General features: G+C 42.5%; 6 protein-coding genes and 2 pseudogenes across 9 annotated transcripts; 6 read left to right on the forward strand and 2 right to left on the reverse strand.

Moving 5' to 3' along the window:
• Positions 1–1,026: 1,026 nt before the first annotated feature.
• On the reverse strand, positions 1,027–3,165 carry LOC9660727 (annotated as a pseudogene).
• A 4,923-nt stretch (positions 3,166–8,088) lies between these two features.
• Positions 8,089–9,315, forward strand: LOC9660728 (metalloendoproteinase 3-MMP). The gene has a single exon (XM_002979092.2). It carries the CDS (start codon positions 8,188–8,190, stop codon positions 9,271–9,273), a length of 1,086 nt encoding a protein of 361 aa, XP_002979138.1. The 5' UTR covers positions 8,089–8,187; the 3' UTR covers positions 9,274–9,315.
• Positions 9,289–10,617, forward strand: LOC112349592. Of its 2 annotated transcripts, none has more exons than XM_024684267.1 (8): positions 9,289–9,401; positions 9,465–9,563; positions 9,627–9,743; positions 9,796–9,874; positions 9,937–10,036; positions 10,088–10,319; positions 10,373–10,429; positions 10,485–10,617. In XM_024684267.1, exons 1-8 carry the CDS (start codon positions 9,300–9,302, stop codon positions 10,500–10,502), a joined length of 804 nt encoding a protein of 267 aa, XP_024540035.1. In that variant the 5' UTR covers positions 9,289–9,299; the 3' UTR covers positions 10,503–10,617. The 2 variants fall into 2 exon arrangements, with proteins under 2 accessions (XP_024540035.1, XP_024540036.1); XM_024684268.1 differs by having other exon boundaries at positions 10,402–10,429.
• On the reverse strand, positions 10,433–11,599 carry LOC9660175. Its single transcript, XM_002979234.2, has 2 exons — positions 11,207–11,599; positions 10,433–11,146 (listed from the first exon to the last, which is right to left on the reverse strand). The coding sequence occupies exons 1-2, from the start codon at positions 11,515–11,517 to the stop codon at positions 10,504–10,506; spliced, it is 954 nt and encodes a 317-aa protein (XP_002979280.1). The 5' UTR covers positions 11,518–11,599; the 3' UTR covers positions 10,433–10,503.
• Positions 11,594–13,343, forward strand: LOC112349593 (AP-2 complex subunit alpha-1-like). Of its 3 annotated transcripts, none has more exons than XM_024684269.1 (8): positions 11,594–11,743; positions 11,800–11,931; positions 12,010–12,135; positions 12,200–12,262; positions 12,306–12,421; positions 12,752–12,823; positions 12,896–12,988; positions 13,036–13,145. In XM_024684269.1, exons 1-6 carry the CDS (start codon positions 11,612–11,614, stop codon positions 12,753–12,755), a joined length of 573 nt encoding a protein of 190 aa, XP_024540037.1. In that variant the 5' UTR covers positions 11,594–11,611; the 3' UTR covers positions 12,756–12,823; positions 12,896–12,988; positions 13,036–13,145. The 3 variants fall into 3 exon arrangements, with proteins under 3 accessions (XP_024540037.1, XP_024540038.1, XP_024540039.1); XM_024684270.1 differs by having other exon boundaries at positions 12,324–12,421; XM_024684271.1 differs by lacking the exons at positions 11,594–11,743; positions 11,800–11,931; positions 12,010–12,135; positions 12,200–12,262; positions 12,306–12,421 and adding exons at positions 12,434–12,696; positions 13,205–13,343 and having other exon boundaries at positions 13,050–13,151.
• Positions 13,344–13,495: 152 nt separating this feature from the next.
• LOC9660729 (AP-2 complex subunit alpha-1) lies at positions 13,496–15,796 on the forward strand. The gene is made up of 15 exons (XM_024684266.1): positions 13,496–13,577; positions 13,642–13,813; positions 13,865–13,966; positions 14,025–14,129; positions 14,178–14,280; positions 14,330–14,368; positions 14,428–14,553; positions 14,614–14,694; positions 14,746–14,910; positions 14,962–15,048; positions 15,105–15,230; positions 15,284–15,364; positions 15,408–15,490; positions 15,547–15,626; positions 15,682–15,796. The coding sequence occupies exons 2-14, from the start codon at positions 13,734–13,736 to the stop codon at positions 15,590–15,592; spliced, it is 1,224 nt and encodes a 407-aa protein (XP_024540034.1). The 5' UTR covers positions 13,496–13,577; positions 13,642–13,733; the 3' UTR covers positions 15,593–15,626; positions 15,682–15,796.
• A 468-nt stretch (positions 15,797–16,264) lies between these two features.
• Positions 16,265–17,049, forward strand: LOC9660176 (thioredoxin-like 3-3). Its single transcript, XM_002979094.2, has 4 exons — positions 16,265–16,364; positions 16,410–16,578; positions 16,674–16,699; positions 16,765–17,049. The coding sequence occupies exons 2-4, from the start codon at positions 16,417–16,419 to the stop codon at positions 16,982–16,984; spliced, it is 408 nt and encodes a 135-aa protein (XP_002979140.1). The 5' UTR covers positions 16,265–16,364; positions 16,410–16,416; the 3' UTR covers positions 16,985–17,049.
• Positions 17,050–17,802: 753 nt separating this feature from the next.
• LOC9660327 lies at positions 17,803–19,232 on the forward strand (annotated as a pseudogene).
• Positions 19,233–21,842: the final 2,610 nt, after the last annotated feature.

Consider the following 21,842-nt stretch of genomic DNA (forward strand, 5'->3'; position numbering starts at 1 on the left):
GTTGTACATATATTTTTTAATGTTGTTAAAACTTTTGAAATATTACTATCAATTGACAAAAAAGTTAAAAAAATAATTTCATTATATAAATTTTTTAAATTTAATGTGTTAAAAATAAAACAATTTATGCTAGACTTTTAATAAAATATTATATAATAAATTAATTTTTATTTAAAATATAGTGTTTATGGAATGTTATATGGGAATTCATTTTTTAAAAATTATGTTACGATCCAATATTAGTAAATAAAATGAAGAAAAATAAAATAAAACAAAACTTATCAAATTAATTAATATTTTATTTAAATTTTAAATTTTAAAAATAAATAAACAAGCTATCGACTCAATGAGAATTGTTGTGACTGTCTAACCTTACACTAGAATTTTTCAATTATTTTATATATAATAATTTAAAACAAATATCTTTAAGTTTTTGAAATTTAAATTTAAATTTAAATGTATTATATACATAATAAATCCGGAATTTAGCTAGCAAAATATTCAGGAAAAATATTATATAATCAAACAGTTTTTTTATGCAACAACAGAAAAACATAACTTTTCTTTTGTAATGAGTCATGGAAGTGATGATGGTGATCTTGCGTGGTGGAAACCTGACTATTAGGACCATCACAGATGGTGGTGCTTCCTTAGATTTTTAAGGAATGCTTCCTGTGCCGATTGAAGTAGGCGCAACTTTAGATGTCTGCATTAACATCTACAACTCTCAAGGAACAATGAGCTGTATGTGTAAATCCATCACATATTATTAACAGCAGGTTTTATTCATTTCAGATGCTAGGCGAGCAATTGTACCCACTGGTGGACATAGAACATGACCACACATGGCCAACGTGACCGTCATGCTTTTTGGAGATGGACCACATGGAGGTTTTACATCTGATTGAGTGACCAGAGGATCTGAAGGCTATGGCCATGGAAGTGTTGAGGAAGGCCAAACTTTTTCAATGAGGCCTTTGCTAGCTTTAGTTGAAGGATTCTATTGTTTAATTCGTCTGTGTTCTGCTAGCCATAGTGAAGCTTTGCAACTTTGAGAAGATACTCCAACAGGATGGCAGGCTTGCTGAAGAATGGGCTGTGATCGGAATGAACATGCAAAACCCATTTCAGTGGATTGTACTTGATCATCAAATCCTGCAGCTTGGGTGAAATCAGCTTGTCTTGTGTTGTCTTCACGAAGTACCTCGGAATTGATACATACTTCTCCCGTGAGAGCTCAGCACTGTGGTGCTTGAAAAGTGGGCGAGGTTTCAACAGCAACTTTGCTAAAATTACATCTTTGGATGGAGAAAGGTGGTAGAGCACGTCTTCTACTACGTAGAGCTTGAATGCCACAGCAACAGGGGTCTTTGATCCATTGGAGTAGAAGTACACTTTGCTGTTTTGTACCGCCATGTTGTTAGTAATAACCTGTAAGTTGACAGCAATTGAACACTTATAAGCATCCACTTTGCTGCTGCTCTTGATGTATCTATAGAACAGCTTTGGCAAAAAAAGAACAGAAATGAAATCAAGCAAGAGTTTTATATGAATTTAACAATATCAAAACAATATACCTGGTTGTAAACAAAAGTTCCGTTGGAGCCCCTTGGAAACATATTTGCAGCCACAAACATAGCAGCTGCAATTTGGTGAGGGTCCTTTCCATCACATAGGTGAGACTGTCACCTCCGAGACTGTGACCAACCAAGATGATCTGCAGTAACAGTACTTGTTTTGGGTGAAGACCAGCAATAAAACATCAATATCAGGTTTGCAATGTTAGTTACCTTGTGGCCACGCGGCACCGATCGGAGGCGGGCCGGAGTATTGCTCCAGGCTGGTCACAGACCGGCGATCAACTCCGTTGATCCCCGCGCTGGTCAAGTCAACGGCGCTGACCATGTGGCCTCGCTTCTGTAGTTGATGTACCAGCACCAAGCGCCGTGGCTTGCTCCATGAACAAGAACAAATGGGAACTGGCATTCTGCTGCTGACTTGCTTTTTGGATTTTTGATGCTGTGGAAGTACCAATTAGATTGCCGCCGTTGCAGAAGAATGATCCGAACAATCCAAAGAGTAGCAGCAACAACACTGCAGCCTGATGCATCTCCTTAGTGCACTCAACGAGATTCTCACCAAATTGGAGAAGCTGAACAAGCTGCTGCTTACCCTTGAATCAAAGGGCAATTGCTACACCAAAAAAAGAGATGTTGGAGCTGTCAACGTGGAAAGCAAGGGAGCAAACTGTAAGGCTTTTTCTTTCAATTTATGATAAAATATGGCAATTCCAATTTACCACGAGGGTCTCTTCAAGCTTAACAGCACAAGCTTGGTTAAGAGTATCTGCAATAGTAATGTTGTCCCCAAACATGGAAAGCGCATGGTTAGGCGTTTACTAGGCTAGGAACAAACGGTTGACACTCTTTCTAATAGTAAGAAGCTGCCAAGTCAGACCAAGTCACAGTTACCCAATGTCCAGGTCAACAGCCTCCTTGATGGGCGGGCAGGCCTGAATCGAGCTTCACCCTCGAGCAGCACACTCCATGGATCTAGCCACCAGCGGTGTCATCCATCCGGCATGGCCGCTCCAAGAGCTTTATACCAAGAAGTTGATCTATAATAATCTTGACTTTAATTTATCAAATTGAAAATAAATAAAAGAAAAGAAAATAAATTTGACAACTAAACTTGACCATATACCTTTTAAAAAATTCTAGATTATTCATTTCAATCAAAATACATTATTCATTTATAAATATTAATAAACAAAAAAACATAAGTGTACTTTGAAATTATGCTAGATAAACTGTATACTAGTTTAAGAGAAACAAACAAAAAACTTTGGTAAATAACGAATATACTAATCGAAATATAGTTTATCTCTGGTTTCTACTGCATCTTTTGTGAAATCTGTAATTAAGGAACCTTCTAGACGTCAAACGTTCAAGTTGGTAAGACCAATAAATTGAGATGACTATATGGACAACGTGCACCGTATAAAACAACAAGATTTCTCTCCAAGTATGTGGCTACGTGTGTAAGGTACAGAATACGGATCACACGGAAATAGAAAACGTGAAATATGATCTCTGATAGCTCTGATAGTATAAAAGACCCTTCTCCAGCCTCTGTTTCCTCAACCCACAGAGGAATAGAAAACATTCTCCAATCAAGTTGATCAGATTGATCAGACAGTTTTCACCATTTCGAAATGGCTGCAATCGTGTTGATGATTCCGTTTCCCGTGATGGCTGCAGCATGGAAGATGGTGTGTATCCACAAGAGAGAAGAGAGGGCACGATTTCTAGCGTTGCTCCACCCCAGGTACATGTACTCAGTGAAATTCCCCTTCCTCTTGCAAAAGGCACTCGAGTTTGGCACAATCCACACGCTCGGCATCCCGGGGATCATAAATTTGCTCTTCAAGACCAAGTATGGCTTCAAGGACCCACAGCAGCGTGCTGTCGAGGCCAACATTGTGGTGAGCGAGATGATCCACCACCATGTTGACAGTGATCGTGGCTCATACGCAGTGAGCAGATTGAATGGAATCCATAACAATGGGGCTGACCACGTTGAGGCAGAGGGCGTAGGCGAATTGGTCGTTTGGGATCTTGAATTTGTTGTGGATTCCACTCAATCTTCTCACCGCATACGAGCTGTGATCACTGTCAACGTGGTGGTGGATCATCTTGCTCACCAGAATGTTGGTCTCGGCAGCACACTTCTGTGGATCCTTGAGGCCGTACTTGGTCTTGAAGAGCAGATTTGTGATCCCCAGGATGCCACGTGTGTGGATTGTGCCAAACTCGAGCACCTTTTGCGAGAGGAAGGGGAATTCCACTGAGTACATGTACCTGGGGTGGAGCAACGCTAGAAATCGTGCCCTCTCTTCTCTCTTGCGGATACACACCATCTTCCATGCTGCAGCCAATATGAGAAACACAATCATCAACACGATTGCAGCCATGTTGAAATGGTGATGTTTATAAATTATAAATACAAGATTAATTTAAATAAATAATAACCATTAAATGGTAAAATATCCTAAAATATCCAAGCATATTTTAAATATATTCAAGTTAAACCAAAAAGCCTTACCTTTCCTCAACATCTCTTTTTTAAAATATATGATTGGTGTAGCAATTGCCCTTTGATTCAAGGGTATGCAGCAGCTTGCTCAGCTTTTCCAATTTGGTGAGAATCTTGTTGAGTGCACTAAGGAGATGCATCAGGCTGCAGTGTTGCTGCTTCTACTCTTTGGATTGTTCGGATCATTCGTCTGCAACAGTGGCAATCTAATTGGTACTTCCACAGCATCAACAATCCAAACAGCAAGTCAGCAGCAGAATGCCAGTTCCCATTTTGTTTTTGTTCATGGAGCAGGCCACGGCCACGGTGCTCGTACAAGGTAATCGATCAACTACAGAAGCGAGGCCACATGGTCAGCGCCGTTGACTTGACCAGCGCGGGGATCAACGGAGTTGATCGCCGGTCTGTGACCAGCCTGGAGCAATACTCCGGCCCGCCTCCGATCGGGCTATTTTATCCCCATTTATCCTTCCATGGCCATAGCAAACCTCCATTAGGAAAGCATGCCCGTCACGTTGGCCATGCGTGGTCATGTTCTATGTCCACCAGTGGGTACAACTGCTCGCCCGGCATCTGAAATGAATAAAACCTGTTGTTAATAATCTTTGATGGAAACAAAAGAATCTATTCTAATGTGGACATTTGAAGTTGCCCCTACTTCAATTGGCACAGGAATCATTCAGGGAGCACCACTAGTTCTAATAGTTAGGTTCCCACCACACAAAATCACTATCATCACTTCCATAACTCATTACAAAAGAAAAGATTTTTTTATCTTTGGCTAAAAAATCTATTTGATTTTTTTCCTCAATATGTTTTAGCTAAATTTCTGTTTTATCATGTATGAAATACATTTTTAATTTTAATTTTAACTTTAATTTTAAAATTATAAATCTCAAAAATATTTTTAATGTATTATATATATAAAAATATTAAAAATAGGTCTAGTTTAAAGGAAGACACTCACAGTAATTCTCATTAAGTTAATAGATTGTTTATTTATTTTAAATTTCAAATTTTAAATTAAATATTAGTTAAGTTCATAAGTTTTATTTGAGTTTTACTTTCTTCACTTCTTTACTAATATTGGATAATAGCGTAAATTTTATTGAAGAAAACTCCCACATAAAATTTCATAGATACCTTTTTAAATAATAAATAATTTATTACATACTATTTTATTAAAAGTCTAGTATAAATCATTAATATTTATAAAATATTAAATTTAAGAATTTTATATAATGACATTATTTTTTCTTTACTTTTTGGTGGAAGGGATTCAATATTTCAAAATTTATGACAACATTAAAAAATATATGTACACTCAAATGAAAACTATTTACACTATAAAGTGCAATAATAATAGAATACATATATATTTAATTTATATAATATAATATTTTTATTAAGTAATGATCAACACTTCTAAATGACACAATATCATGACTTATGCAAACCTCAGCATTATAATTTATTTTTTGTATAATTAATTTATTTATTATTTAGAAAATTTTATCATATTAATTAATGTTTTTAATTATATTAAAAATAATATTTTGTAAGAATTATGATTACAACTCAATTACTATTTACAATTTTTGTAACATTGAGTATTGTATACATTTGTTTTTTTAATATCCAACTTTTTTATATCAATACTATAAATTTTCAAAAAATCATAATTTTTTCTAAGTATGTAATATAACTTTTAACATTATCTTAAAATTTTATAAATTAAAGGAACATTTCTAAAATTTTGCATAAATCAACAGCATACCTCTTACAATCTAGGGATATTTGCTACTTCCCAGGAAAATTTTTATTCCAAGTCTCTTTAAGACCACTTAAAACTATTTTGTTTAACAATTTCTTTACTTTGCGACCCACCCTAGGTGCACTTCTCCTTTTGGGATACCTTCTTCAAATTTTATAGAACTTAATTAGAACATATTATATTTCTCCTTCTTATTCTTTAATACTTGTACATATTCATAAAATGTAGCCACTAGTACATAGTGTTGTATAGTGTGAAATGATTTTTGTGGCTAAATTTTTATTATGTAAGCATATAAAATGGCATAACATGTTTTGAGCCCTAAGAGACTTCAAATATATGTGAGTTTAAATTTCTTAAACACATATCTTTAAACGTGACTGTTTTTTTCAAGCCATGGGCATGCTTGCCACATTTGCATTATTTTATACACATCCTCATCAGGTAAGAATTCTTAATGCACCAGCTCATGCAAAATCCAAGTCAGTGAGTAAGGAGCCAAGTGAGAAGAAATCCTGCTGGCCCTAAAGGGAACTCTTGCTGGCCTACTTGCTCTATGAGACATCAAGTAGCAATTCAATCAAGCTAAGTGTCCACTTGCCGGCTGCTGTCGACTAATTTGGCAATACTATTGCTGCTTCATTAGGGCTCCTGACATTGTGGAGAGCACACAGTGCTCAAGCTCTTCACCAAGAATGAGGGTTTGATCCAAGGGAGTAGAATTGCAGCAGTAGTAGGAGGCAGGCCTTCGATGAGATTATCAGCAGATTGAAGCATTGTATGACGTGCTGGGCTCTAGCTGTTGGGTAGCATGTTTGACACGATTTAGCAATCAACATAGCATCTGAAAGCAACATAGTAACATAGAGATTCTCTACTATGTTCTTGGGAAGTTTGGGGAGGCTCATGAGGGTGGGTGGATCACCTGATCAGGCTTGTTTCGTGCTTTGCATGTTTTGTACAAGTTCACATACTTGCACACGTGGCATCAAATGTCTTGCCAATATTATAATGCATATAATCATGTTTTAATTGCTATATTAAAAATTAATTCTTAAAACTTATGAACCAAAACTTCCATTGGATTTGTATATTTGTTTCCAATCTAAATTTATATGGCACTTAACACTGAATTAAAATATGAAAAGCTTATATGTCCACTTTGATGGATAGCATAACGAACCTTGTATTTGGCTTCGAGTCTAGTCTGTAGAAAGACTTACACCAAGAAGTAACTATTCCCCTTGAGGCAGTGTCATTGCAATCTTGCTCCGAGAAGAAACCATTTCGAGATCCAGACTCTGATTTGTGTGAGGACTGTATTTCAAGAGTCTGACCATATAAGCTGGATCTTCTTTTTGTCTCCAGGATTGGATGTTGCTTGAGATGTGAGCTGCACTGTTCCTATATTGACTATCGACGAAGCTTTGGACATGTATGTCATGACCACGAGAATGCATGTTAGATATATATATACATCATTCTTGGATGTCAAGAATTCACTGAAAGTGTGCAAACATATATATGTTTGCACCCTTTCAGGTGAATTCTTGACATCCAAGAATGACTACATACAGGTATATTCGAGTGTATTCTAGTTGATTAACATATATTTCACTGCTAGTCTAGTGGAATAGCTCCCTGCCACAAAACAGACCCGGGTTCAATTTGGAAACGCTATGTTGTTTAGTCCTACAGCAGTTTTGTTGTCCTGCTGACACATTGTGTGCAACCTTGTTTGACACACAGAGTTCACAGTTTTTACCATCCTGCAATTTCTGACACATGTTATATGATGTGGATTAGTGAGTCTCAGTGCAAATATCTACCATTTGGCCAGCTGCTGAGCTTCCCATTTCTTTGAAGTTGAGACAAGAATGACATGTCCTCACGCTACAAAGTAAACGACATTAAACAATACGACATAAACTATGTGCTCGGGATTTGTCAAGTGTGATCACTCCTCCCATCCTTGCAAGAAGTCTTCACATTTGTCGAGCCATGAGACCACAATGCAATGGATGCAAATGAAAACTCCCCCAGCAACTATTAAGTGCTTGGCAACTATTAAAGTGCTTGGCAAAAAGCCTTTTACTAAGTTAGTCACAATCAACAATTCGCCTTCCATCACACGCAAGGGTTTTAAGTATATTCTGTAATTTAGGGTTTATACGGCATTGACAAGGTCTTTTTTCACGCGCTTTTAACTCCTTGATCTTGTCAATGCCGGACACTAGACACGACGCGAGGCAAAGTCTGACCCCCCGGGCACTGCTTAAATCTCTCAATCCCTAATCTTCCTGGAAAGAAGAAGAACCATGGCAAATCGAGTGTTCTTCCTCGCATTCTTCCACTTCGCAATCATTGTGGGCTTCTCCTCGGGGCTCGACACCGCCATTCTAGCCGATCTTCCCACCAGCAATCTCGCCGGGGCGTGGGCGGATCTCCTCTCGCTCGTCGACGCACACAAGGGCGATTCCAAGCCCGCGATCCAGAAGCTCAAATCTTACTTCGTGGATTTCGGCTACCTCGGCAACTCCACTCTCACTGCCGATCTCTCCTTCGATGACGCGCTAGAGGCCGCCGTGAGGCTCTACCAGCAGAATTTCCACCTCCCGGTCACCGGGAACCTCGATTCCGCCACAATAGCCCAGCTCGTCACGCCCAGATGCGGTGGAATCGACGTGGATCCCAGCGGCGTCTCGCAAATGCTCCAGAATCTCACCCATCCCGGCACTTCCCATTTCGTCAAGCACTACTCCTTCTTCCCAGGAACGCCCAGATGGGTCTCCAAGCGATCGCTCACTTACGCATTCGATCAATCCACGACGTCGCTGGCCTCTGGAATCCCCCTGAATTCTCTCCGGACGGCCTTTAGCAGGGGATTCCAGCGCTGGGCGAACATCGTCCCTCTCACATTCACAGAGACCTCGTCGATCTCCTCCGCGGACATCGTCATCGCGTTCGCGGGCTTCGATCACGGCGACCGGCATCCATTCGATGGGCAAATGGGCGTTCTAGCTCACGCATTCGCTCCCGAGGATGGGCGATTCCACCTCGACTCCTCCGAGTCCTGGAGCGTCAATGTTCGATCCGCGACGTCGCTGGCCGCGATCGATCTGGAATCCGTGGTGACCCACGAGATTGGACACCTGATCGGGCTGGGCCACTCGGGCGATTCCGCGGCGATCATGTTTCCCAGCATCGCTCCTCGGCAGATCAAGACAGCGTTTGGACAGGACGATATCGACGGCGCACAGGCGCTGTACGGAGCCAATCCAAACTTCGTGCCGGGCTCGACCACCGGTACGGACTCAAACGTCCAGAGTTCGAGCTCGTGGAAGGCCACGTTTTCTTGTTGGCATTTGCTTGTCCTCCTTGTCCTTGCCAAGATTCTTTTATAGCAATAGAAAGATTCTTTCCGGGTTTGATGATTCTAGGGCTCCTCCCACCGGTAGAGCGCCTTCTCGGGGTGGCGATTCCTTGCGCCGGCGCTGCCGCCGGATTCAATGCGGCATTGCTAGCATGGCAGGTGCGATCGCTGCTGCGAGCTGTGAATCGGGAAATTTATCGGGGATTTCTTGCGGATTTCTAGTGTGCAGGGAAGGCATTCCGGGTTTCTTGCGCTACCCCTGTTGCCGGATCGCTGCTGGGAGGCGTGGCGGTGGCATCGGCCTCGGTTCTCGCAGCTCAGGTTCTCGTTAATCAATTTCAGTCATAGATTTCTTTGATTCTTAGAGCTCTCTTTGCAACGCAGGTAGCGTTTGCGCTGGAATCTATTGTAGAAGAGGGCAATGGCAAGAGCCGGAAGAGGAAATTGCCGAGTGTTGGCGATCTAGTTCTTCATGCGGCAGTGGGCATGGTTTTGTTTAAGGTTTGCTTGGAAATTTTCATAGACTAGACAATGTAGCCTACTGTTCATACAGATACTTGGCGGGCACTACAGGAATGTGATGCCAAGTAGCTTAAGCCATCCTGGAGCACTCTCACGATACTCAGTGCCTGGTCAGTTTGCCTCCTTTGATTTTTTCTCTCTGTCCCTCTCGTGCTGATTATTCTTTGGTCAGCTAGAGGATCAAGGTACGCAGGCGATGTAGAAGCACAGCTCGTAAGAGACTTGTTTAGCAAGTATGGTTGTCATCACTGTGGAAGCTACAAAGGGACCAGGTACTCTCAATTTCCCTGGAGCTGACATTCACTCGTGAATTATTTTCTTAGCATAGCAGATCATATGCCACCCAACGTCGTGATGAAGAACAAGGTCGCCGAGAAACTGAGAATACTGAAAAAATTCAACTTTTCACTTGCCAAGCATGTATTCAACATGGTCCATAAGCTCGAGTTGCAACGGTTCTACCCGCAGTGCGAAGCGTGTATGAGAAAGCAGGGTGGAGCTTTAAGGCAAGGCAAAAACGAGCTCGTCTACCATTTTAGAGTTGGCTTCCCAGAGGTAAATAAGTATTTCAACGCCACAAAGAATTATTTTTGTGTTTTTTGTTGCAGCCTCCATATCTCACAGGTTTTTTTCTCAGTGCTCTCAAGCTAGAGGACAATAACCAGGTAGAAACCTCACGAAAAATTGGCGACAGTTTACTCATCCATGGTTTAAATACAGGGTACAGACAAAAAATGAATCACACCTTGACGAACTGGTGCCAGATTTCATAGTGATTGAACAAGAGACTATCGTGTGTCTGCTTGCCAACGTACTCCAGCTTCAGCTCTCGCAGCTTTTTGTTACACTCGTCTCCTCCGAGCCTGCTGCAAAACTTTATGTTGTGAGACACGAAAACTCTTCCACCCGGCTTGATCCTCGGCACGAGCTTCTCGAGACCAGTCCAGACGAGTTTATCAGGCATGTGAAGAAACGCTGCGCTTGCATAGACTACATCGTATTCATTGTCTCCTAACAGCTCGAATTCCAGATTGTCGCTGCGAACGATGACGGGTCTCTTGTGAAGCAGTCCTTGCGATGGCAACTCGTAAGAAAACGCAGCCATGAGCGAGAGCGGATCCTTTTCGATGCAGTGGTAGTTCCCGGCCGCGAGAAATCTGATGAAATGGAGGCCAACGCGCAGAGTTCCACAGCCAACTTCCAACACCCGGTGGTGTCTCTTGAGAGCCGAGGCCTTTGCGATGAACTCAAAGACGTCTCGACCTCCAGCCCAAGGCTCGCCATAGTTGCTGTGGTGCTGCTCGACGAGAAGCTCGCTCGGACAAGGTAATCTCGTGTGGTTTTTCTCTTCGCTTTCTTCGTAATGAGATATCCCGTGGTACCTGTAGGAAGGAAACGCCAGCTCGCAACTCAAGCTTGCTATAGAGATCACTCGACCTTACCGGCGAAGATCATAGAGTTGCTCCTCTCTCGTCCGGGGATTTATCCCTTTGCGCATCCGGATCCAGTCCTCGGCCGACTTTGGAGGATCCCCAAGCTGGGCATTTGCCATCTGCGACGAAACCCATGTCAAATCCTCGCGACTCACACCCACAGCGTCCTCTTCGCGAGATTCGAGAGCTTGCTGCTGCTGCGGAGCGAAGGAGATCGATGGGCACAAGATGGTGGCGGTGTGAGGGAACAGCAGGAAGATCACGAGCAGTGGAACAGAGACAACGAACCAGGAGAGAACGAGCGCTTTGGGACTGGCCATGGCTTGAATCTAAAGCTACATTCTCTAGAGCAATGTCAGGAACCCTAAAAATTAGAACTTGGTACGGCAATGGTATACGGACGTTAGGTCACCCATGGCGATGGCGTCAATGCGGGGCTTGCAGATGTTTATCACGGATGTGAGGAACTGCCAGAGCAAGGATCAGGAGATGGCGCGCGTCGAGAAGGAGCTCAATAAGATCCGGATGAAATTCTCATACGAGAAGGTAGCAAATCTCTCTCTCTTTTTTTACGTTTCGATGGAACTGTGCGCAAATTTCAGAGTTTATCGTCGTATGAGAAGAAGAAATACGTGTGGAAGCTGCTCTACATCCACATTCTTGGCTATCAGCTTGATTTTGGGCATCGAGAGGTTCTTTCGCTTGTTGGATCGCATAAATATGCTGAGAAGCAAGTGAGTTCTCTCGGAGTTCTACTTTTCTCTCTCTCTTGCTTCACTGCTTATAGCTAAGGGCTAAGGAAATGCTCGCAGGTTGGCTACATGGTTGCTGGATGTTTGCTCCACGAAAACCATGAGTTTCTCAACTTGATCACCAAAGCTATTCGTCTCGACATTATTGGTCGCAGCGAAACGTATCAGTGCCTTGCACTAACAATGGTAAGATCAATCGAAAGCTTTACACCAAGAGAAAAGAAGAAAACTCTCTCGTGCATGATCACAGATTGGAAACATCGGCGGCAGAGATTTTGCCGAAGCCTTGGCTCCGGATGTACAAAAGCTTGTCGTAAGTAGCTCCATTACTGCTCCTCTCGAATTGACAATGGAAGGCGCTATTTCTTTTCCAGGTTTCTGGTTCTTGTCGACCACTTGTGCGGAAGAAGGCGATTCTCTGTCTCCTTCACATTTACCGAAAGCATCCGGAGGTTATCCAACTGGATATATGGTAAGGAACTTATCCTAGTTTGCAGCATCAACTTGCATTGCTTGAAACTGGCTTGATCGGTCTGTAGGCCTGACCACATTGTGAATCTTCTTGACGAAAGAGATTATGGTGTTCTTTTATGTGTGATGACATTGCTTGTTGCACTAGCTTCAAATAATCCTCAGCAGTATTACTACTGTGTCTCAAAGTGTGTTCGCATTCTAGAAAGATTGTTGCGAAGTCAAAGCATTCCACAGGACTACACGTTCTATGGAATCCCGTCTCCTTGGCTGCAGGTTTCTAGCTTAACTGCAGCTTCAGCAAATTCAAGTGCTAATAGTTCACTTTCAGGTGAAGACGATGCAAGCATTGCAACTGCTTCCATTGCTTGAAGACCCCTCTAGTGTGCGGCTGCTTCTCGAGGTTGTCTTCGTTCTCTCTCCCTCTCTTTTTTCTTCTCGTTAGACTTTATATGACCATCGTTTTTTCTATCAGCTTCTCGAACGTGTTGTGATTGGGACCGACATCACTCAAAGTATAAACAAAACAAATGTTATGCACGCGGCTTTGTTTGAAGCCATGGAACTGGTAAGTTACTTCCTAGTTTTAGTCCGGCTTTGCTAACGATACTACAGCACCCTTGTCACAGATCATGCTGATTGATACACAGCAGAGTTTGATCCCAAGGTGTATGGTATCGCTTTCGAAGTTTGTTAGTCTTCGTGAACCGAACCTTCGATGTCTAGGCATGGTAATGTGCTTTGATGTACTCTCATTATATACTACTAACGTTGTTCATTGTAGAGAGTTTTAGCCCGGCTGCTGTCTGTGGCCGACGTCCGTGATAATGTGTGTGTTTATGAAACTGACATTCTATTCTCCTTGAGAGAGGAAGACCGAAGGTTGGTTTGTTTGTTTTCCGGGTTTCCTAGTGATAAGTAACCCATTTGACAGTATCCAGAAGGTCTCTGTAGACCTTCTTTACGAAATATGTGATGCGACGAATGTCAAGCGCATAGTTGAAGAGTCCTGGAGGTATTTGGTTTTGTTTGTTTTGATTTCGAAATCAAACGGTAACTTGTATGTAGTGTTTCTCTACGGCCGAGTTTGATGTTCAAGAAAGTATTGCCACAAAGGCTGGCCTTCTTGCAGAAAAATACGCAACAGATTGCTCCTGGTAAGCACAAGCTAGTGCTGGTTCAGAATGAGATGCGGTTTTGTTGAGATGTGGTGTGTGTCAGGTATGTGGACGTTGTTTTGCTTCTAGTTGAAAAAGGTGGAGCCCTTGTTCCGGATGATGTCTGGCGAGGGTTGATTCAATGCGTTGCAGAACATGACGATATACAAGTCTACGCCGCCACCAAAGCTCGGGAGTACATCAGCAAACCGATGGTTCACGAGACCATGCTTAAAGTAAGTTTTTCTGATTTCCGAACGACGACTCAGTAATGATTTTTTTGTCAGATTGCTGGGAGTCTTCTTGGAGACAACAGCCATTTACTTGCGCGAAAACCTGGCTACACTCCCAAGGAGATCTTTTGGGCCCTTCACGATAAGTTTTCAAATGTGAGGTAGGATGTGTGCTCCACTGAACTTTAATGAGTTTGATTATGTTTCCAAACAGTACGCCAACCAAGATGGTGCTGCTGTCTGCCTATATCAAATTGTTACTGCATACACAGCCTGCAGATGAAGAGCTCCGGAAGGAAATTTTTCCTCTTTTTGAAAAGTGAGCTATTCTTGTTCTTTCCTTCCCTCATACTAGCATTCACTACAGGTATGGGGAGCACCTTGAAGCAGACTTGCAACAACGTGCTATGGGATTTTTCTCTTTAAGCCAGCAGGATCAGAATATTTCTAATGAAGAACCAAAGCGACAGGTTCGTTCTTACAAGTGATGATTCTACGCAGTCTGACGTGCTTTTGCAGGAAGCTCCGGTAAAAAGCTCAAGGGATTCTCTCCCTGGAGTACGTTATTTTGATTTTCTCATCGTCAGTAACATTTTTCTGGTCTATATTCCATCCAGACTTCAACAGCTAGAGCACCTGAAGTAGATCTTCTTGGGGACTTAGTGGCTCCTCGGCAAAACGACCCATTTCAAACGGGAATTACAAAGGATCCATTCTCTTCAATGCTCGCTCCTGCTGTTCAGGTAATAGAGTCTTTATTATCCTTGCAGTAACTTGTTCTTTGTTTCTTTTGGTTTTTGCAGCCAACTGGAAACCTCATCGAATGGTTTAACGCCTTGTGTTACAAGGATACTGGAATCTTGTATGAAGATCCATACGTTCAGGTTTCTGGCATTGTTTAAGCTTGCAATTTGTGATTTTTCTTGGGTGCTTAGATTGGGATTAAAGCGCAATATCAAGGTCCTCGTGGCGAGATAAATTTCTATCTTGGTAATAAGCAAAGCGAGACTTTGACATCAGTCCGAGCCATTATCCTACCTCAGCCACATCTTAGAGTTGAATTTCCGGGAGCTCCTCCAAGCATACAAGCTGCTGAACAGGTAGTAATGTCGTTGATAAGACTTCTAATTTCTTCATGATCGCCGTTGCAGATACAAGTGCTTCTTAAAGTGGCATGCTTGTATGCTGGGAGAATTGCTCCACTTCTCGACTTTTCTTATATGGTTTCTGGCATGACAGTAAGCTAAGCTTTCCCGTGTTTTATTTAGTGCTAACGTCCGCAGAACTCTTCTAGGTGTCTGTCAAATTGCGGATTCCAATTGTAATCAGCAAGTTTTTGCAACCAGCCACTCTCTCTGCAAACGATTTTTTTTCTGCCTGGAGAGCTCTTGTTACAGCTCCAAACAAGCTTCAAGAAGTGGTATATGATCCTTTTCCATCGTTTTCTTCTGACTTCTATGAATCCCTTTACAGATTCGTGGACTGCAGTATTCTACTGTCTCGGAGTTTTCTGACAAGCTAAACGGACTTCGCATAGGCGTGGCTACTGGACTGGTAAGCTAAGTCTGTTTTATAGATGCAAAACACGTAGACAAAGTTATCTTCCAGGAACCCAATCCCAATAACCTCGTTGCAGCCTCGAGTTTTCATTCAGAAACTGGTGGTGCTTTGCTGTGCATGGTAAGTTCATACCATTACGTACTCATTCCAGAGCTAAACAGGTTCCGTTTTCCCAGGTACGCATCGAAACAGATCCGGCTGATAAGACGCAGTTACGCTTGACAGTCGCGTCGCCGAATTCACGCTTAGCACTAGAGTAAGCTTGATACTCTAAGCAGCACGTAGCTTGATTTTCTCATTTTTTTGTCCAGACTCAAGGAGTTTCTCAAAGAGCAATTGCCTGTGACTTTGCCAACGTCTACTCCTCCTGTTCAAACAGCTATGGTTCCAGTCCCACCCGTTTTACAGCCAGTTCTGCAGCCAGTTCAGTCAGTTCCAGCACCGATACTCTCCGCCCCTCCCATCACTGCAATGAGTTCTTCCAATCTGCAAGCGTTTCCCACAGTTTCCACAGGCTTCGCTCAGAAACCTCTTCCTCTTTCTCGCAGTTTCACAACTCTGGCCATGATGGCTGGTCAAAATCTTTCGAGCTCCAATCCCTTCCCACCTATGAACGTCCCCGCGGTGCTTAATGATCCTCTTGCTGATCTCTTCGCTCCCAGTGATTTTGCGGCCTTAGCAAAGCCTTCCGCGTCATCATCCAATGCTGCACCAGTTTCTCTTCAAGAACCTCTCTCCTCAGCTGCTGTTCATATTCCTGCTTCGAACTACAGACAGGAAAACACTGGAGCCCCAGACAGTATTGATCTTCTCGGACCCGACACTTCAGCCGAAGCTCTAGTCTCCAATCCAAGCTCGAGCGGCGAACAGTTTACAGCTGGCAATCCGTTTACTGACCTCGATAGCGCTCCTGAAGCTTCTACTCCACCTCCAAATGCTCAACCGAGAAATCCAGCGTCAACTTTTGACTTCGAGGACCTCTTGTAGATAACAGGTACTTCTTCTTCTCCGTTTTCTTTTATCTCATTTCTCGCTCTAGGGTTGTAATGGCTGCTGCAGAAGGTAGCGGTGCTGCTGCTGCGCCATCGTCCCTGGATGGTGTTGGAGGCGATTCTTTACCGGTAAACTTTCATGGGAATCTCGTTAGTGCACGCAACAACGAACAGTTTAAGTCGCTGTTGGATCGGGCCAAGGCGTCAAAGAAGACGGTGAGCCTGTACTTCAAAGAGATTCCTCTTCCCTTATATGAGCTTTTTTTTATTTCTCTCGCTCTCTTTGCTATCTGGCTTTGATACACTGATAGACGATCGTGAGCTTTGGAGCATCATGGTAACGATTTACCATTCTTCGTTTCTTTGCTGATGTATTTCTTTTTCTTCTCTCGATGCATCCAGGTGTGTTATGTGTAAACAAATGCTCCCGACGTTTTGCAATCTTAGCAACGAATACCCGCGATCGCTGTTCATCTACGCGGACATAGACGAGTGCCCGGACGAAACCAAAGACGTGCGCTACACCCCCACATTCCGGTTCTACTCCAACGGCGACAAAGTGGACGAGTTCTACGGAGTTGGAGCTCAGAGGCTCCGTGATCGCGTCTGGCTCCACTCTTAGAACTCTCGCGGACATTACGGATGACGTGAGAAGATAATAAAATTGTATGCACAGAAGCGCCAAAACCTGACCAGAAAATCTCTCCGGCCAGAACGTATGCAGGATTACAAGCCAACTCTACAGTTATGTTTGCCACATTGAAGACAATCAAGAGTATATTTCTTGGGTGGGCCCAATATCTCCATGCATAGAATATGGAAAGAGAATATAAGAAATATACATATAAATTAGCCCAAAAACCTTGATGCTGAATGAATGAATATGAAATATAAACAAACTATGCTTGTTTGCTTGAGCTTTCATTGGGTAAACCAAACATCTCATACACACAACATCAAACAACCAAACATCTTGTCATACCAACAAATCAAACCATCTGTGAACGATCAAGTTTCTTAACCACGATAAATAAGGTTGTTTTGATACTCGTGGGTCTCATGATTTAAGTTTTTTAAAAAGGCCACGACAGCTTTTCAATATTTTCCTCTACAAACGCACAGCTGATAAGGAGTGTGCTTTGATCATCCTGGCCCAAAACACCTTGCTGAACATTCTTCAGTTCAACCTTTATGACAAAAGCTTAAAACGAGTTTTAAAACAGGAAGCATAGTGGCACTATTAGTTGATTCATTGTTCTAACTCCCCTCTGCAAGAGAATCATGTCCTCCCAACAAGATGTAGTTGCTCGCTCTTCTTCTTTCTCTCACACCATTGATGGAGATAGTATTTCTTCCAATGTCCAATTCCAATTCCTCCGCCACAACCAGCCTTCCTAATCATAATCATGCTGCTGCTGCTGTTCTGTGTTTGAATCCAAGATGACAATGCTGCTCCAGGGATCTGGGAGTTCACCCTCTGCGAAGGCCGCCAGCAACAATTCTTCTGCTCATGATCAATCGGTCTCCTCGGAGACTGGAAGCCTCTTGTGGTTCTACTACAAGAACAAGAATATCCGATTCTGGCTGCCAATTGTCGTCCTGCTCAACAGCTGCCTCACCTACGTTTTCTTCGTCCGTGGCAGCCAGAATTCCCCGGTTGCTCCAATTCTCCCAGATCTCCAAAACTCCTCAAATTCAGGTAATTTAGATTTGAAACAAAGTTTCAGGGATACTAAAATGCTACAGACACCTGCGATTTGAGCAAGGGCGAGTGGATTTTCAACTCGACACCACCGCTCTATACGAATTCCACCTGCGATCAAATCCAGCTTCTCCAGAACTGCCTGGGAAATGGGAGGCCTGACACGTGCTACCTGCATTGGCGATGGCGGCCTCACAACTGTGAGCTCCTGCTTTTCGACCCCGCCACCTTTCTCGAGCTCATGCGGGCCAAAAGTATGCTCTTCTTTGGGGACTCGCTCGCCAGGAACCACATGCAGTCGCTTCTTTGCTCCCTCTCCCCGGTGAGTTCCTCAAACCTCGATTCAAATTTGTCTCAATGTGGTCACATAAAAAAGGTGGAGAGACCCGACAAGGTGTACTCGCGAGAGGACAAAGGACGTGAAATGGGAGTTCCAATCCTACAACTTCACGCTTGCCATCGTCTGGTCGCCATTCCTCGTCAAGCATGTCAAGGTTCACGACGATCCACTTCTCTTCAATCTCCACTTGGACGTCCCACACCCGGCATGGTGGCCATCGCTCGCGAGCTACGATTTCGCGGTCATGTCCACGTCCCAGTGGTTCTTCCGCCCAAGTATCTACACGATCAACAACACAATCTTTGGCTGCAACAAGTACTCGCACGAAAACTACACTGACGTACACTTCCTCACGGCGCTGGAGCTCGCATTCCGTACGTCCCTCCGCGCCATCGCCAAGCTGTACGGCTACAAGGGGACCACGTTCCTCCGTACTGCGTCTCCGGACCACTTCGAGCACGGGACGTGGAGCAACGGCGGGACGTGCAACCGTACGCGGCCGACGCACTCTGTACGCGATGCCATACGCGGTGGCGTTGGTGAGGTGGAGCTGCCGTGGCTGCCGAGCAATCTCAACCGTGTGCAGCGCGACGAGGCACGGAAGTTCGACCCATCCAATGGCTCCAGGCTGCGGGTGCTGGACGTGACGTACAGCACCTTCCTCCGGCCAGACGGCCACCCCGGCCATACAGAACATACCAGCCATATGCAGGAGAGATCACCCGCTACATCCGAAATGATTGCTTGCACTGGTGCTTGCCCTGGCCTGTGGATATGTGGAACCAGCTCCTCCTGGAATCAGTGAAGAAGTCGGAGAAGACACAATAGTTTGTTCTTTTGTTCTAGTCAAGTTTGTCTAGAGAAGCTTTCTTTGGCGAATTTAGTCCAGGCTCTAAAAAACTTGAATTGTAAACTTTGCAAGAAACATGAGATCTATTTTACAACAATAAAACACATAGACCTGCAGTAATGTTACTAGTCATGTCCAATTCCAAGCTTCTTTAGGTGATTTTGACCTTGGCTCTTCTCAAGCAAGAAAAATGTGGGTTTATTGAGTATCAGCAAAACTTGAATGATGGCTATTACTATTGCACACAAAGAAACTTTCTTGGTGGAAAGCATGGCTACTGGAGCAGAGCAGCATACCTCTCTTAAGAGTTGCATAGGACAAGATTGCTTGGCATCATTTTGTGGGGAGATTGGTTTAAATCTTCTTTTGATTTTTTTCTAATAATAAAAAACTATTTTGCCAAAGGATTTAATATTTTCATAGTCAGGGTTTATTATGGCAAGTAATTTATGCAGACCTAGCGGCAAAAAAAAAATGTATTAAGCTGCAAAATGTATGAATTTAAAACACAATTGTAAAATATATATATATGACTCACAAATAATCTTTTGGATGCCATGTTTTTTTTCAAGACATATATATATTGGCATGCATTGCCACATATGAGTTCTTAATCCATGTAAGTTTATTTACCACATCAACATCTTCTTCTTTGTCACTAAAGTTTAGCAAGAATGGCAAGAATGTATGTCTTTAGATGTGCTCACTACATCACTTCCATTCTAGTGAGCAGAATGGAAGCACAGCTAAACTAGGCATGATAGATGTTAATTGTGAGAAGAGCATTAGCCATAAGCCATCACGTGCTCGCTATTGTCCATTGTCAACTACACCACACCATTGCTGTGCTCAATGAAGGCCTTTGATGCATTGAGCACACACTTGTGATCTTTAGCAGTTACATGCAGTTGGGTGTTGATCTAGAGTCTGGCAAATCTCTACCTCAGAACAGAAAATCACAAATACCACACATATTACAATATGATGCTCAAACTCTTCACCAAGAACAAAAGTTTGTTCTAGGGGAGTAGAATCCCAATAGAGACTAGATAAGCATATTAGCGAATTGATAGAGATTGTAGTTCTGTATGGCATGCTAGATGAGTCGGAATGTATGATCCTATTGTCAAAAAAAAGGAGATGACGTGTGGCATGAAGTGTTTATGCATGTGGCATGTCCTATGCAAATATTATAATACACACAATTAGGTTTAGATTGCTATTATAAAAATTAAAATGTGATTGTGTGCAATTAAAAACAAAAATTATACTCACATATGTAAATATAACAACACAATATTTCTACAGTTTGAATTCAAACTTGAGCATAAGTAAAAGCCATGTCTATGGTTCCTCAATTCATAACCAAGTGAAATGCCCCTTTCTATACATATCAATAACAATGGTGGATTAAACTCTTTTAGGGGGAGATGTGGTGCAATTTGATTTAGCACTTCAAAATGATGATTTTGACTATGGAGTGCTATTGCCTAATTGATATGAGGGATGATTGGTATGCTCATGGCTTGCTTGAGGTTCTTTATGCCAACTTTATGCAATGCCTTCAGAAACCATATAATGCACACTCTCACAAAGAGGCATAGATATTGCCCTACACATATTCTGGCAAAATTCCCACTGAATGAGCAAAGGGTATGGTGGTGACAAAGTTTCTATTCTAATATATGTTCAATGCAATATTATTGTGTTTTTAACCCCAAGAGACATTGTTGCATTAAACAATGACAAAGTGTACCAAAACACTGCTTTTGTCCCTTTTCACGAGGTATACATGCAAGGTCTCTCTCAATCAATTCACCTAGTGTTTTTTCTTTCCAAGAGCTAGTAGGCCTCTACAATTACATGTATAAAAGTAATGTGGAAGGCCTTGAGTTCAACCACAAGGTCATCTTGCACCTCACATTTACACTAGAGGATGTATATTCCATATCACCCTTCTCATATGTATGTATTTAGATCATACTATCACATTAATAGGGTTGCCTGTGCAACAAAGAGAAGCATGCTAGATGCTACTTCAGGCCTTGATATATAATATTAGCTTGAGTATGGTCAAGCACTGTGACTGGCAAATGTAGAGCCACACCTTCCTAAGGCAATAACTTACTCCTCCAGTTTAGAGGTTGCGGACCACTACTATGATGCAGAGCAATTTCTGCACAAGCTAAGGTATACCTCTATTCAGTGTGTGTTGAGTGGCTTAGGCAAGATACAGTATTGGATATAATGACTATTTTCATTTAAGTGAGGCTTTTATGGGGTTATGGGACAACACTTTTATAGAGTTTAGGTGATAACAATTTTGTGGAGTTTATACAATAATAGTTTTGATAAATATAATCACATAAAAAGATGAAGTTTAAATATAATATGTAGGATTTTGGCTCTGTTTCTTCATTCAGTGGCCCAAGGCTTTGAATCTCGGGTTCCGCTCCACTATCCTTGGGCACATGGCAACTTTGATAATAACCTACACTAAGGAATTCCATGCATGTAGCAAAATGATGGAGTATGTGCAACTTTCAGGTTCTAATTGCCATTATTGCAGTCTCAAAGAACACTTTCAC

Source organism: Selaginella moellendorffii, unplaced genomic scaffold (genome assembly GCF_000143415.4).
Source record: "Selaginella moellendorffii unplaced genomic scaffold, v1.0 SELMOscaffold_40, whole genome shotgun sequence".
Taxonomy (NCBI): Eukaryota; Viridiplantae; Streptophyta; class Lycopodiopsida; order Selaginellales; family Selaginellaceae; genus Selaginella; species Selaginella moellendorffii.

What these genes read in the sequence shown, in the direction of transcription:
- LOC9660728 (XM_002979092.2), top strand. Translation starts at nt 8,188, where the DNA reads ATGGCAAATCGAGTGTTCTTCCTCGCATTCTTCCACTTCGCAATCATT.
- LOC9660175 (XM_002979234.2), bottom strand. Translation starts at nt 11,517, where the DNA reads ATGGCCAGTCCCAAAGCGCTCGTTCTCTCCTGGTTCGTTGTCTCTGTT. An exon ending in CAACTCTATGATCTTCGCCG is followed by an intron (nt 11,147 to 11,206) that starts GTAAGGTCGAGT and finishes TCCTTCCTACAG; the next exon opens with GTACCACGGGATATCTCATT.
- LOC9660729 (XM_024684266.1), top strand. Translation starts at nt 13,734, where the DNA reads ATGACGATATACAAGTCTACGCCGCCACCAAAGCTCGGGAGTACATCA. An exon ending in ATGAAGAACCAAAGCGACAG is followed by an intron (nt 14,281 to 14,329) that starts GTTCGTTCTTAC and finishes GTGCTTTTGCAG; the next exon opens with GAAGCTCCGGTAAAAAGCTC. An exon ending in GTGGTGCTTTGCTGTGCATG is followed by an intron (nt 15,491 to 15,546) that starts GTAAGTTCATAC and finishes CCGTTTTCCCAG; the next exon opens with GTACGCATCGAAACAGATCC.
- LOC112349593 (XM_024684269.1), top strand. Translation starts at nt 11,612, where the DNA reads ATGGCGATGGCGTCAATGCGGGGCTTGCAGATGTTTATCACGGATGTG. An exon ending in AGTGCCTTGCACTAACAATG is followed by an intron (nt 12,136 to 12,199) that starts GTAAGATCAATC and finishes GCATGATCACAG; the next exon opens with ATTGGAAACATCGGCGGCAG. An exon ending in CGGATGTACAAAAGCTTGTC is followed by an intron (nt 12,263 to 12,305) that starts GTAAGTAGCTCC and finishes TGACAATGGAAG; the next exon opens with GCGCTATTTCTTTTCCAGGT.
- LOC9660176 (XM_002979094.2), top strand. Translation starts at nt 16,417, where the DNA reads ATGGCTGCTGCAGAAGGTAGCGGTGCTGCTGCTGCGCCATCGTCCCTG. An exon ending in CCAAGGCGTCAAAGAAGACG is followed by an intron (nt 16,579 to 16,673) that starts GTGAGCCTGTAC and finishes ATACACTGATAG; the next exon opens with ACGATCGTGAGCTTTGGAGC. An exon ending in GTGAGCTTTGGAGCATCATG is followed by an intron (nt 16,700 to 16,764) that starts GTAACGATTTAC and finishes CGATGCATCCAG; the next exon opens with GTGTGTTATGTGTAAACAAA.
- LOC112349592 (XM_024684267.1), top strand. Translation starts at nt 9,300, where the DNA reads ATGATTCTAGGGCTCCTCCCACCGGTAGAGCGCCTTCTCGGGGTGGCG. An exon ending in CGGCATTGCTAGCATGGCAG is followed by an intron (nt 9,402 to 9,464) that starts GTGCGATCGCTG and finishes GCGGATTTCTAG; the next exon opens with TGTGCAGGGAAGGCATTCCG. An exon ending in TTAGAGTTGGCTTCCCAGAG is followed by an intron (nt 10,320 to 10,372) that starts GTAAATAAGTAT and finishes TTTTTGTTGCAG; the next exon opens with CCTCCATATCTCACAGGTTT.